The 15480-nt window shown below is 39.6% G+C and overlaps 1 protein-coding gene and 1 long non-coding RNA gene across 7 annotated transcripts in view; one reads left to right on the top strand and one right to left on the bottom strand.

The window, feature by feature from the left end:
- b3gat1a (beta-1,3-glucuronyltransferase 1 (glucuronosyltransferase P) a) overlaps nucleotides 1-15480 on the bottom strand; it is a 90304-nt gene that overhangs the window by 3596 nt on the left and 71228 nt on the right. For 4 of the 6 annotated variants that reach the window (XM_028045394.1, XM_028045390.1, XM_028045389.1 and 1 more), the window contains 4 exons: nucleotides 13948-14090; nucleotides 7865-7936; nucleotides 7259-7761; nucleotides 1225-1521 (listed from right to left, as the gene is read on the bottom strand). In XM_028045394.1, the coding sequence (XP_027901195.1) occupies nucleotides 1225-1521; nucleotides 7259-7761; nucleotides 7865-7936; nucleotides 13948-14059 (984 nt within the window). In that variant the 5' untranslated portion in view covers nucleotides 14060-14090. The remainder of the gene's footprint in view (nucleotides 1-1224; nucleotides 1522-7258; nucleotides 7762-7864; nucleotides 7937-13947; nucleotides 14091-15480) is intronic. The other 2 variants (XM_028045392.1, XM_028045393.1) reach the window with 2 other exon arrangements.
- LOC114161812 (uncharacterized) overlaps nucleotides 1529-15480 on the top strand; it is an 81873-nt gene continuing 67921 nt past the window's right edge. Inside the window, exons 1-2 of the long non-coding RNA XR_003599083.1 lie at nucleotides 1529-4200; nucleotides 5980-6069. This is a non-coding gene — a long non-coding RNA (uncharacterized LOC114161812). The remainder of the gene's footprint in view (nucleotides 4201-5979; nucleotides 6070-15480) is intronic.

Raw genomic sequence — 15480 nt, 5'->3', positions numbered from 1 at the left:
CTGTGAAAGGCAGGAGAGGAGCAGGATGAAAACCTGGCTGAGAGTACGTCCCTTCCCTTCCCCTCCTTTTCTTCTCCGTTCTATCTTTGTCTGTGTGTGTATGGGTGCTTGTGATGAGGACTGGCTTGCTGAAGGCCTCTGGCTGACTCCTTTTTGCCCGGAGAGAAAGCTTAGCGAGGTGACCCAGACCAACAACCGCAAGAGGGAGCGGTAAAGCTGGAGAGAAAATAGTCCATCTGCACCAAGTGCTTATGGAAATAAAATGCATTTTTTGCAAGCAGAATATATATAGAAAAGGCTTGGTTGTTGCTTGATTAACAACCAGAAAAAAGTTTTCTATAACGAGCAACAACTATGCTGTATTGTACTGATGGCATCAAGAATCAAAGGGGCAGGGGCTCAAGCCCCCTCTGCACATGCCTGCTGCATGTTAATACATAACGACCCATATTTTGTGCTTGGACTATTAAAATACACAAATATCAGTGCTTTTAGAGAGTCTCAAGTTTTAGCAGATTTTAGCATTTGTTAATAATCACCGTGAATACTGGGGATCCGTCGAGGTTAAATTAACTGTCGTTTTTAATTACTGTGAGCCTCATGTCAGTATTTGACATGAGGCTCAAATACTGCACATGTCAAATATGTGACATGTGCACATATTTGAAGAAGCACAAGCAAGAAGAAGCACAAGCCTTGCAGAAGGCTTGTGCTTCTTCTTTAAAGTTAAAAGAAGCCACTCAGTGACTTGACTTGAATATGGAATTTAAGAATGTACATTTGAAAACCATTTTTTTCATGTTTATTATATGAGTCATCAAAAAAAAAAGGCACCAATAGAAACTCTGTTGAAAAACAGATTGTTTGAAAAATGAAGTTTGTATGTTTTAAGAATCGCAACTTGCTAAAGCTCAGATGCAGCAACTGAAGCTGTGTGTAAATTATTTTGCCACTCTTACTTGATTTTTTTAGTTTTCTTTTCAGCAGATTTAAATTAAATCTACATTCACCAATCATTTAAAATAAAGTATTTTATAAGATTAATACTTCATGTTAATTAAAGCAGAGAACATAAAAATAAATAAATGAAAAAGTTCCCAACTCAAAACCAATTTACACCCTGGATCTTATTTTGCAGATTTTGGACTGTGTCAAATACAGTTAAACTGTTTCAGTTGTGTTGCTTAACTTTCATGATCATAGAAAAAAAAAACCTGAAGTTACCTTAGTGCAGTTGGCAGCTTTTGGCTCCAGGTCATTGAGTGTTACAAGTTCTCGGAGCAAGCTACTCTCCTGGTAGCCTCCCTTCACCCCGCGGAGCTTAAAGTACGCCTGTGGCTTGGAGAGGATGAGCTTCAGGTTGATGGCGAAGCCAGCCATGTCGATGGCAAATGGCCGGTGGGGGTCGAACACCGCTTTCCAGCCGTAGACCTTTCCGGCTGCGTTTACCTTGGGGGACTCGTAGCGCAGGCCGCCCACGAAGGCCACAGGCCACACTGAGACTTTTCGAGTCGACCTCATCTAGCCGGAGGAGAGGAAGAGGGAGAGAGAGAGAGCATATTAGTGATCTGAAGGAGCATACATGACAGGAAGACAGTAGTTTAGCTTCAGTCAGCAGTGCTGCAGCAGAGCATGGACGGAGATGATTCATTCTGAAAGATGGTGAATATTGACCGTGCTGCTGTACCAGTGCAGCTGACACACTGTTCAAGGGCTGCCGTACAATAAGATAATGAGGCGCAGCCATCTTAAAAGGGAGTAAACACGAGCAGAGCCAGGAGGCTTTAAAGGAGCAGAGCTATTAGAGAAAATGGCTCAGCTTCATGGTTGGCTCAAAAGATTCTTTAAGGTGGAACTGCACCATCCTCCTTTTTACTTCCCCCTTTTTTGGTCCTTTAATCTTCTACGATCAAGCACTTTTGCCGCCCTCTCCTTTGTCTGTTGCTCCTTGGGTTCTTGCCACTCTGACAAAAAGCTGCAGCTGTAATAAAAGGTGCATTTTTATAATGAGGGTCGAAGAGGATTTAGAAACTGCAGGGGCATTCAGTCAAACTCAATGCAGCAGAAATAATGATGCCTCTTAAGTACCTTTGCAGTCACTGGTAAGATGCAGTGCTTGCATGCACTGATGGAACAAGCAGGCACATCGGACGCATTCGTATCTTTTCCGTTTCTGCTGAGCGTTCAGGTCAGGTGATTTAGGAGGAGCACAGTTTGAACATTACGAAGCGGCAGAAAACTTTGGGAGATTCGTGGACGCGAACTCCTGGGAAAAACAAGTAGCTGAGTCTGTTCTAATGAGCTCTAGGAAGTAATGGTGACACTAAAGAGATACTGGGTTTGTATATGTGTCTATGTGCTTGGTTGGGCTAAAAATATCCTCTGCCATTGGTCACATTTCTCTATCCAACATCATCTCTCATCACACTCTTATTCTGTCTTTTCGGTCTCCAGCTTGCTTTGTCAGCTACAAACCGTGTCTCCTCGCACCGTTTCAAGGATGAACGTTCCTTGGCAGGGAGTAAATCCGTCTATCGTCTGGCTGCGACGTCACTTGCCAGCTTCCTCTTGCAGATATGTTTACGCCTTCCCTCACAACAAGAGAAAACAACAAATCAGGCCCCTTGCAGGTGGTGTCAAGAGGTTTGTCACTCTCCCATCCACACTGGAAATGTGAAAATGAGTGTTCCGCTCGCTTCTTCTGGAGGGAATATCAGCCGGAGTGAAACTGACACAAATCCCCTCTTCTGCTGGCAGCCAAGCAAATGAAAATGCAACCAAGTTTCCCCTGCCTCAGTCAGGCGAATATGATGGGTTTGTACACAATATCTTGTGTGGTGTTGCTCCAGTTTTGCGAATGCATGCCAGTCTCGGCATTTAAGCTCAGTTTCCTGCTCCAGTTTGCTAGAGGCCTACAGAGACACAGTACTGTGTTTGAGACGTTAGACTGAAGAAAGAAACAAAGTCATTTGGTTGAAAAGACACATAAAAACCAATTATTCTTCTAGATTCTTCAGTCCTTAAGGATATTTTTGGAGACAATGGAAACTGCCCTGTACACTGCTCTAATTTGTGGAGTCTACGGGTTATTATTCAAACAAAAGATTTTCATAAAAGTTTCTCAAACTTTTCCTTGTTTCAAAAACCCAATTTATTCAGTTTACTTCCAACTGACATGCTATTTTGTTAGACTCAGTAAAGAACTTTGTCCATTTAAAAATTGAATTATTTAATTAAATTATTTAAATATTCCCCACTCGCCAGTGATTAAACTTGGCTAAATTCAGCAAGCTCAGACCCGTTACAATCTTGTTGCTCAGAGGAGACAAATAAAAACTCTAGCCCAAAAAACTAAATTAATTGACCCTCCAAAAGTTTTAAATTATAAGCCTTTCTTTGATTCAAGACCCTTTTATACTTTGGATCAACAACAATTTTCTACAAAAACACAACTGTTTATTAACTTGTTTTGTTTAATATATTTTTGAGTATTAAAAAATATCATAAAAGATTTGCTTTTTTTATTTTAAGAAATGTAAGATTTTTGTGGCCTTTGCACTAAATGACTTTGACCATCTCGACAAAAAGTTTGGACACTTTTGCTCCTGGATATTGACACAGAGACTGCAGAGTTTGTAATGCTCGCTTTGCTCCCCCATTAATGGCTAAGATACGGTTGTTCGGAATGCAAGCTCCACAATCATTTTGTCTTTAATTTAAAATTAAAAGTCTGCTTTGTTTTGAAGTGACTCGTCGTCATTGCTGTGCTTATTTCTTCTTTTGCATTGCTATTCATACATTTATATTCGTAAAGCCTTGGCTTTTCTAAAAATGGAGAAAGGAAGTTGTCTCAAAATTGACAGGACTCCACCTGTCAATCATTCTGCGAGGCTCGTCAGCCACTGACCAATCGGCGGTCGCAATTTGTGTCGTAGACGCACCTTATCCGGAGGAAGTAAATGCTAACACGTTGCGATCATAAAGAGTTTGCGGAAAATAATAGGAAATCATGGTTCAGCGATGTCAGTGACCTGACAGCTGTTACCTAGAGTTTTCAGCGGGCGGATTTTAACTTGTTACATTTCCAAAACCCAAACGGAGTCTGGGATGATGCAAGAGATGAATCGAGGTCTGCGGCCGACCTCACGTCCACTTGAATGAAACTGTGATCAACACCTACCACATGTTGTCTGCGAGAAGGTAACTGATGGTAAATATCCCTTTCTATTGTCACAAGGACACTTACTGATGGTCAAATCAAAGATCAATAGGTGAAGGTTGTTATGCTTGATTGTATGTGTAAATTCCACTGGTAGCACTGTGGCAGCTTGAAAATGTGCTACAGTAGCTGTGGTATTTACATTTAAGAACCTTTTCATGCTACTGTTATTTTCCTGAAGGCAGAGTTTCACAAGCTTGTATCATTTAAATCATTACTCACCCGCTTTGTACGTGCAAAATAGTCTGGCAGCTTTCAGTCACATCCAATGAGACTTTGTGCCCCACATTCTCCCTCTGGCTGCGAAAAATGTTTCTCCGTTGTTTCACACAAAGAACCTTATAGACCTGACGCACAACTCGTTGGTGAATTTTTTTATTTTAATTTTTTTTGCCTGTTGTCTTTGCCTCAGTGTTGGCTCATAAGGCAAAATGACTCAAAAAAATGTCTTGTGTAAGGCATTGAGTTTCCCTATTTCCGCCATTATAACATCGTTTGTCGGAGATTCGCTCTACGGATTCGGCATCAATTCCATTTTTATGCATCCTTTATTCCATGAATGTTAGATATTTTTAAAGATTGCTAAGTGAAATGGTGACAAGGGACAAGAACACTACAGTACACTAAATAGTGAATTAAAAATAAGGATTTGGAGGAGAACTTTGCATGCATCATTGTAACTGAGAAGAAATATTCTTTTATTAAGTATTCACAAGATTTCATTAATGACTGACCTAAAAATATATATTTGTATTCGAGAATATATTTATCATTGTCTGTGTTGCTGCAATTGATGGATTTAAATATCTTGGTGTGCATTCATGAAAGCGGCATAAAAACGTTCTCCATTGCTTCAAAATCTTAGCAGTATTACTTGTTTAGTTATTGTTCTCACAGTCTTTACAAATAAAACTGTTCTTGTCTTTCAGAATTTAACATATTTGTTAAATTTAAGTTTAGATAAATTCAAATTAAATTCAAATTCTAGTTTACATAAACATATACAAACTTGAGTAAACCTCCTCCTATTTAAACATTCGTCAGTTAATTTAAATGTTGGTAAATGAGAAACTTTTAATTCATAAATGCTTTTTTTTCTCTCTCTTGCACATAATTTGAAATTTAGAAGATGAGGAATATCTGGTTTGCACACAATTGACACACTTTGAATTAGCATTGCAGCCTCTGGTAGTTATTGTCTTATTGGCTACGAGTCCTGGGGCTCGTTTGTGGAAGATAATTTTCCCTTGGGGACGATAATGTCTGAAGTGTAAGACTCAAAAGATCAGCAACATGAGGAGCCTGTTGAGAGTGCTTTTCATATAAAACTCCTATTAGACTGATAGTTTTTTGTGTGTGTAGGATTTGTCCACCTTCAGAACTTTAATGGAACACTGACTAGTAGCATTTTAGTTAACAGAGAGGCAGTTTACTAAGACTATAAAATTGTGATTTGCTTTCTCTGTTTATGATGCAATCATGATTTGCAGTGTTTCATTACTTTTTGCTCTAAGTTAACTTGCCTAGGTGTGTTTAATTCTGTTTTATGCAACCTTATAATCTTTTCAAATTACATTGCAGTATAAATACAGAGTTTTTCAAGTCTTAATAAGTCACCTGCATATGTGACTGACCCACATCTAATCTGCTAATGCCTGGATTTCAGTACGCTGTACAGTAGTTTCATCTATTCAGCTGAAGCCTTTTATTTTTCCCTTTTTCTATTTTCACACTCCCATAGCTCTGTCTTTGCCCCCCAGGGTTTTAACTTTGGCCTCTGAATAAGCTTGTTGGAGGTGATGGAGGATCTCAGAGGAAGGCAGAGCACTTTGGCTGATTTCCAGAAAACGGTAATGACAGTCACCATCAATACCGGCCACTCCATTTGCCACAGACAACGTCTGCAAAACTAACAAGACTTGAGGTTAATACTGGCAGGACCTACACTGTTTCTGCTCAGGTAATTCGACTGATGTCGAAACGGATGGCTTGAGGTGTTCTGATTACATGTGCTGACATCACTCGGGCAGCTTCAGATCCCTGACTGGGCTTGTTGGGAGCTAAGGAATTGTCTGACAGAAAGAAGAAAGATAAGCTGAGCAACATGTTATAAATATACTGCATAGGAAAGAGATGATGTAAAATGTTTAGGACAAGAAGTGTAGTACGAACCTTATGAAATAAATGCTTTGTGCAATGCCCTAATTTTGACGCAACATATAAAATTAAAAAACTGTATATATTTTCTTACATGGATAATTAAAATGGAAGTTGAGAAGTAAGGCTACTTGTGTCAAACGTAGATTGGATTATTGTTTGAAATTAAAGAGACATATAAATCTGGAGCTAATGCTATGATGGGGCCAAAACATAATATGTGTGTGTGTGTGTATGTGTGTAAAAGCAAAATTGCATCAAAGCAGCTTTAATTTATATATTATGTGAATGCAGAACGTATTTTTGAATGTTTTCACACATGCAGGTTGTGAAATCATGTTATTCCCTTTAGACAACATAGCAAATCTAGTATGTGAGCTTGCACAGAAAACTCAGTTTACTAAACTACACAACAACTTAATAAAAAAAAAAAAATGTTGGAAATATTTTTAGCGACTGCATTTTCTGACTTTAACCTGGTTCATCTGCAGCAAAACACACAGTTCAGAAGCTTCCCACACACTGTAAGTCATGAGTTGGCAAAAGTACTAAAAGTACATTTTTAATATTTCTGCATACACTATGGAGAATTTTAAAAACTGAACAGTTTTCACTTGGATCATGTCATCTGAACTTGAGATCAGTTGCCCGTGGCAACTGAAAATGAAGGAAGCTGCAAGGCAGCTTTGCGTCATGGTTCTTTCGGTAGAGCAAACTGTAAACAGAAAAGTTATAAAAAAAAACATTCATAGCCATGCTCAAAAAATGCAAAGACATTAACCAAAATTTGAAGTGCAGCATTTCAAATGTCATAAATATTTGTGAAAGACACTAGAATATACTGTACACCGATAGAGTAGCAGGGTTGACAACTGCATTTACCTCCTCAAATAGCTCCAGGCTGTACGAGTTGTCATCGTCTGCAAAGTAGACGATGCCCGGCTGGCTGTTGTTTTTGAAGGTCTCCCTAAGCCAACGCAGGGCCAGGTTCCGCTGCATGGTTCCTCTGGGAATCCTGGGGTCACGAGTGTCACCTCGTATTTTAAAGTTCTTGGGAGTCTCCACATTGAGGTGGGTGTAGTTTAGCCCCGTCTCTCGGAGGAGACTTGTGACAAGAGGAGTTCTCCTCTGTGAGTCTTCTATCAGAATCCAGTGCAAGTTGGGGACATGGAGGAAGGTGTTTGCGATACGGGTCAGCTCTGCCTTCTGCACTGGCCGGCTGTATGTGGGAGTGATGATGTGAATCGTGGGCAGCACATCTGACCAGGGTGGAGGCCGCGTGTACACGTACTCTGTCCTCACCACTTCCACAATGTCCTTATCTGAGGCACAGTATTCTTTGGAGTCCTGACCACCAGCCTCCCTCCTGCCCTCGGCGCCTTCATCTGCAGATATGGGCATAAGAAGGCAGGTAAGGCATTAGTGCAATCCTAAGCTGCTCTGAATATTTGCCTCAGGTGACTTAAACCCAATGGGGGTAAAGTGTACCTGAGAGTCGGTGGTGGTGGACCGCAAGCCTCTCTGGAATGATAAAGATCTCTTTTACTAGGTGGTGACAGGCTGCAAGAAGTGAAAGCAGGCACCGTGAGAGGACAAAACAGCTGGCGGAGAGGGAGACAGCGCGAAACGACGGAGGGGAAACATGAGCTCAGCTATTCCCAAAGCATTGCTTATGGACTTTTATTCAAATGTAATCATAAGAACAAGTCTATGTGGACTGAAATTTTTTTGTTGGTCCGGACTCCACCACAGACTCCCTCTCCACTCTTTTGCCTTTAACTGCATTGTTTAAGTGTAGCCCTGCTATAATTTACTGCAACTGAGAAAATCTTTGATCAATTTCTGAACAGAGGGCATACATAGGATTCTTCTGACAATTACAGTTGACTTGAGCTGTTCTGTCTATAGCCTATGTAGTAACTTGTCCAGCAGAGGGCTCTTAATTTACTTTTGTTAATATAATTTGAAAGGTACTGTGAAAAAACGTGCTCCATATGTGATGCAACTAAAATTGTTTATTGGGTTTTATTTTGCCTGTCAGTGATTGGATGCTTAAATGAATGATACATAACTTTAAATTCTGATTGGATGAAGGGAAGGAACAGCAGCACGAGTATGGGATGAGTGAGGAACAAGGAGAGACCAGGCGAAATTGGAATGAGCGAAAACTAAAATTGCTGAAAGTTTTAGTTCTGAGTTTTTGAATTGGGTCACAATTGCACATGCTTCAATATGGAACAGCCAAACATCAAGAAGCTGGAGCATGCTAAAAACATTATAGTGAAATTTATGTGCAGCTACACTAGACCGAAGTGGGAGTGAGACGCCGCCGAACCAGATGACGCTTCAGGATTCCGAAATGTCTGTTTGCACCTCTGGCAACATGGAACAAGCGAACTCAGTGACTTTCATGCTTTTGTGAACCTACTGGAAGATTCTTGGTGGCATTGTCATGTACAGACCTGTTGGGGGTGGGGAGCAGGTGCTCAAGTGGAAAAAAGGGCACCTTGTGTGGCACATGGAACCACCAGCTGCCTTAGTAATGTGAGATTTTTTTCTTTTAGGCACAGCTTGTGCATCATCTTGGCATATCTATTTCAAATCAATAGCCATGTATTGTCTTGGGCAACACCCAATAGATGGTAAGAAAAATAAAATACAGAAGGGCGCTGTTTTGTCCAGAGGAAAAAGGGCAGGTGCTCCAGCGCCTCCTACTGTCTATCTGTGCATGTCCCTGCTCAGTGGCAGAAACAAGATGGCTCTTCAGGTAAACGGAAAGTCTGAAAGCACCTCTGGCAATGAGGGAGACAGAAACGTGCCATCCTGACCATCTGTGCTGAGCTTCACTAGATCCATACTGCATAATGTCAGGAGGTGACACACGAGGACACAGAAAATATTCCAAGGTTGAGTGAGTACTCTCATCTTGTTTGTGACTCATTGGATTTAGTGGGTCTCATTGAGTTTGGCCCCACCGCTTCCGAGTGTCGACGACCAGGCCGGCAACGGGGTTTCATTTGCATATCCTAATTTTTGGGGACTGGTAAACAATCCTGATTTCTATTTGGCTGTTTTCATTTAATATCACCAGCTGGTGTAGTTTTAAAAGTGGGTCCACAAGTTGACAAGTTCAGGGTTTCCACTGAAACATGCAGGGTTTCTCCTGAAAACCTGCACTTGACCAACATCATGTTTTTGTGTAAAAAATAAAAAATGAAAAAAAATGTGAAAGTTAAAAAATGTAATGACATTGTAATTGGAAGACATTGTTGACAATACTTAAACACACAACTACAGATTCTTAAAAAACATTCACAAAACATATATTTTGTAGACATTTCATGCTCTTCAGTTGAATCCTAATTAAGTAATCAGAAATTGGCTTCGTCTTAAATCAAGCTATGTAATGCTGGTCACATTCAGAGCTGACGTAAGGCAGAGTGAAGTGGCAAGTAAAAGCCGTAAGGCCCGCCACCATGCTTATAATGCAGGGGAACACCCTGAATTGCACTGTAAAAAATTGTTAAATTTAAAAGGGAAAATTTGTACAGAAGTGTAGAATTTTGATTTAATTATTTATCACAGAATGTTTTACAAAAATACTTTTAGGATTAAAGCTGCCCTGTGGAATTTTTATAAGAAAGAAAATGCATATTTGTTGAAACTGTCACCATGTTGTGACAGTATGGTCTGAGACAAATCTGTTTAATCTTGGATATTGAGGCTGGTGTACATGTAAAAAAATTAAGTTGAATGTCTGCTAAGTCAAGTAAAATAAAATAGTTGAACTCAGAGTGCTATCCTAGTGGGTAAGGGTAAAGGAGGCACTACAGACGCATGTTGCAAACATTTACATAAGAAGCCATCCTTTAGGGATTCCTAATTATCTAACAGTGGTTCTCAAAGTTGAGGTCAGGACCTCAATGACACCCACGCCCATTATGAGTCATGAAACATCAAGTAGGAGGTTCTTGCAATAATCTCTCTAAATAAAATTAAAACACAAAGTGATGTACTGAGAGCATATTTTCATATTTAGTAAGAAGCCTGCTGAGGCTGCCAGTTAGTTATTGGTATCATTGTGTTTCAACATTTTAAAAATTTTGATGTTATGAAATTTATATCACCCAGTTATTAAGGATTAAAGTCTCAGGTAAAAATCTCAGAGAAAGTGAGGACCGTATAGGAGCACAGTGCTGCCTCTCCCCCACATGTTGCTGCACACTTCTGATCAGCTGATCTGCTACATTTAACATTTAATAATTTTACCATAAAATATTTGTGGTCAATTATCACACAGGTCACAAAATTAAAACTAAAGGAGCACCATCTATCACTTCCATTGAAGTAATGCCACTATAAAACTATAGTTGGCAAGCCATGAATGAAATATGTGAAGCAGCCAAGTGCAGGCTGGCTACCGGAGCAGATAGCCTGACTGATTATCCAGCTATACTGGTTATACTTGCTTTACTCTAAGGAGCCAAACAGCAACTGGGAAAGATCTCAACAGAGTTAAAATCCACTATAACTTCAACAGCTGTTTATTCCTGATTTTTCACTTATTCAGTGTGCCAAAATCAAAATAATTAAATGTTAGAGGTGATAATATGACATAGTGTCATTCAGCACAGGTGTGAGTTTTCAAAGTGGTGCAGTGCATAGCTAACAAACTCCCCAAACTGTTCAATTTGTGTTTATTTGTTTAATTAATTTTGTTTTTAATTGATTTATTTATATTTTTTGTAAAAAAAAAAAAAAATTGGGAGAAGGTTTTTACATCGTATGTCAAATTCTTACTGTTCTCATTGGAAATTATTTCTGAGTTTGTTCAGAGGAGAGACGATGGTTGTATCAAAGGATGCTGAGTTTGGAGCCCCTGGGCAGGAGGCTGAGTGAAATACCAAAAAGGACATTTATGGATGTGGCGAAAGAGGACATGAAGTTAGTTGTTGTGAGGGAATAGGATGCAGAGAGTAAGACAGATGATTTGATGTGGCAACCCCTGAAGGGAAAAGCAGAAGAGGAGAAAGGAGAAGATTTCCGAGTCTGATTTATCCTCATTTATCCTACTGGCTGGTCGCACACACCATGCGTCATCACTACATCACTCCCTCGACCCTCAAAGCCAGCTTGCCTCTGTACATTTCAAGTGATGCTGGCCTGTTAGAATTTGTGAAACTGTTGTTGTTTGTACTCAACCATATCACTCTTCGAGAATCTCATACCAGTACATAACTATTTTCCTTTATAATTTTTCAAACCCTCAGGCTTTGTTTGATTGATGAGGAAATTAGATGCTTAACAGCTGATGTACCAGGAGTGCTATTGTGCATTTTCAATAAATCTGAAAATCATAGTGGATGTCAGTTTAATAAAAAAATTAATAAAGCTGATGTTTGAAACACCAAAACAAAATGGTTTAAGGCCAATGCAAACTCCCCATAAACAGAGAACTTGTGCTCTGTTCTTGTATCCTTTTTGATGTGTCTAGGAAATATAAAACAGATCTGCTGCAATTGCAGGGAGCTATGAAGACTTTGTAGTAGGGGTGCACCAATTGCAGTTTTCTGGCTGATTTCCAGTTAGCGATCTTTATGAAGCTGACTTGGCAATTCCGATTTTGGCTATATTCAATGACATTGCCAGAATGTCACTGAATTGGCAACAGTGGGGTGACTATTGCTAACAACAAACATGAATACGACTTAATTTGTGGGTTTGTCAGTCAAGCTTTTCTCACAGCAGAGCAAAAGAGGACAGAGGTTGATTTTTTTAGACATTTGCAGAGGTAAATGAGATCGGTTTTACGTGGAACTATTGGGCAACACAGATCTCCCAAATTAAGGAGAACTTCATATGTAGGAGAACTCAATGTAGGAGTTCTCGTAAAATATGAAATGTCCTGGCCATAAAGTATGTTGCTAGCTAGTTAAATATCACATTTGTCTGTTTTGTAGAATATCTACAGGCCTAACACACTGCTTCATTGACAGGCCATTGTGTTGCTGTTTACACCCCTCTTCCTTGACTCTGTTGGTGTTTGCTCATATTCTGCAATCTTCTGCTATGTAAAAGGTTTGATTTTTTTTATTTAATCAGCTTGAGCCTGTCATTTATGCCTGCTCTTAAACATTCCTTAAAGCATAATTCGTGACAAGTTGCATCTTAATTGCATCTGTGACTTGCAGGCCTAGAAAAGCTGCAGATTTTGTTTGAAAACATGCAGACAAATTTGCCTGAGAAAAAAAAAATTCATGTGGAGTGGAAGATATTATGCTGAGCATCTCATCCGAATGGACAGATTTTATGCCCCAATTAACATTTATTTTACTAATGCTGTAAATGACTTCATATGACTCACTATTTTATTATCTGCATGGTGACGAAGGTATGGCTTATTTTGACAGATGAATCTGTCCCTTTGGATTACATCTTATGTTGAATGCTAGTGTAGCTTTACCTGCATAGCTTTCGGTACAGTACAGAATATGATTATAGCATCATCAGCATTGTTTGTTATTGTTGTGTCAAAGTTAAAAAAATGTCTTTGTCACTGCTCACACTCTGCAGCACAAAGATTAGCCCAACCTGCTGATAGCCAGATGTTCAACAGAGCTGCCAGGGAGCACTCTGCCAAAATAAAAATAAAAGATCAGCACCCTTTCTCTTAAGGAGTACACAATTTGAAGCCTACAGGAAAAACTTAATCAGATATTATTGTAAAGAAACAAAACAAAAAATAATATTTTTTTCATTGTATTCTCTGCTGATAAATTAACCCAATCTTAGCGTTTTAAAAATGCTGTATGTTTTCCTGAAGGCACACTATTTAAGGCGCTTTATTTACATATCTAATAAAATGATTGCTTTTTGAGTATGTTTAGAAAACCTGCAAAAACAAACAACCTCAGATATTCTGCATTATCTTCTGTTTTGGATAATTTGAGTGAATGTGGCTTGTTTGTTAATCCCTCGACATGCCCTCTTCGACACCACGAGTGGAAAGCAAACAGCTTCATTGATTCAGGTCGCTCTGATTTGGATGTTTACTCTGCATCGCAGTTGACATTTTACACAGTTCGTTAGTGGTCTCTGAAGATGATCAGGACACTCAGTAGGTGTTAATGACTCAGGCGGGAGTGCAAACACGATGCCAGACGTGGACGCAGCATATTCTATGAGTCTGAACGACAAGACTCATGGGGGTGGTCACATTGTGGGAGGACATTGTTGTATAAGCTCATATGCAGTGGGCAGATTTGCATTGATAGAAAAACAAATGCATATGAAATGCAGCTATGCAATCAAACCTATCGGCTGACTGACAGTTGGACATAATCGTCTAAGTTTGCCCGGCTATTTTATTCTACGCTGTTCACGTGCACAACTCTCTGTGATGAGACTTATAGTCACTAGATAAGTGTTATTGAGTTGTGCTGGAGCTTGTGGTCATGGCTGATGAGTGCCTCCACATGAACAGCCTTTTGTCTAAAACCTGAAGTGCAGTGTTAGGTTCAAGGACCCACTTCAGTTCTGATATTGCCAGTGAAGTGTGGTGTTTGGCGTACCCTTTCGGATAGCGAGGAGTGGAGCTATAGCGCTTTGGTGCCAAACAGTGATGAGTAGAGTCCAGGGTAACACGATCAACACGATGGCAAGAATATCTCTTCTCTTCGGCATCTCAATGATTGGTTGTTTGGCTCTGGATTATCTGGAAGAAAAAAAACAAAACAGACAGAAACCTCTTTACTCTGTACATTGTAACACAAAGCTTTCAAGGTAAATCATGATGAGAAAAATGGCAAAGGATAGATAATTTGGCTCTGACTCAGCATGTTAAACAAGCAGACACACAATCGAGGACACATACTGGACCTGATTATCAGTGAGGGTGTGGATATTTCTAATGTCTCTGTCACTGATGTCGCCCTGTCTGATCATTTCGCTGTTATCTTTGAAAGTACAATCACCATTGACTCTTAGCGAAACAGCTACTATCTCAAAACAGTGCAGCTTTTGACACTGTTGATCATGACATATTACTGAGATGACTGGAGAATTGGGTAGGACTCTCTGGTTCAGTACTCAACAGGTTCAAATCTTATAAGGAACAGAGATTTAGCTGAGCTATGAATGGCAAGTTAAAGAATAGTCTTTTTGCCCTCCAGCTTTGTGTGCAGGTGCAAAATTTCTGGATGTAAACAACAACATGCAACATGTCTATAGTTAGACAGAGAGAGGCCAAGAGCAAAGCTTTCCTCTGATGTCGAACGTGAATGCTATTTTGAGAACCCTTTAACCTGAAGAATGTAGAATGGAAATGGAGGTGGGAGGAAGTGCACCGCTATTATCAACCTGTTGTGTAAAAGTATAGCAGTATAAAAAGCAAACATTTTATAGTGGCTTAACAGAATGCTATGTCATTCATTTTTAAACTACCTTGCTTTTCTATTTGCTACTCTAACTGGAAACACTTCCATTCTCAGTCTGTTTCATGCACAAAGATTAAAATCCACATAACCTTTGGCTTCTCTGCAAAAAAACATCTAATCCTAACATTATTACTGTTTAAAGATTCATATAAACCACTTTGATATTCACTGTAAATCTTGAACATGGTGGAAATAACACATGGTTTTGGGGACACCTCTTTCTCCTCCAGGAAGAATATGAGGAAGCGGAGAGAGAAGCCTCACATGTTCTCTCCCTGTTCTCCAAAGCTCACTAACACTGAGTTTAAGACAAAAGACCTCCATCACTCCTTGCAGGGTTTGGTTTTCTCAGATGCTTAAATAAGCATCAGTTATACTGACGTCATAACTTGAAAAATTAAGTTATTAAGTGATCTGCTCAGTGAAATAAAGAAAAAAGTAAACATAATGCAGACACAGATGTTTGCTGTATTCATTTAAGTTTTGCTCGTGAGGAAAAAAGTTATCGTATGTCCCTCATTGATCCTGCTCCCGCTGCTGAGGAAGGTGGCAGAATGCCAAGATTTCACGAAATTGTACAATCATTATATTCATTCTATTTGTTCACAAATAAACACATTACTCATGTTTGAACCTTAGCAGGTGGCTCTGACCCTTCAACAATGCATT

The sequence above is a fragment of the Xiphophorus couchianus genome, chromosome 18 (genome assembly GCF_001444195.1).
Source record: "Xiphophorus couchianus chromosome 18, X_couchianus-1.0, whole genome shotgun sequence".
Lineage (NCBI taxonomy): Eukaryota > Metazoa > Chordata > Actinopteri > Cyprinodontiformes > Poeciliidae > Xiphophorus > Xiphophorus couchianus.
The sequence above is the reverse complement of the archived record's forward strand: the minus strand, read 5'-3'. Positions and strand labels throughout refer to the sequence as shown.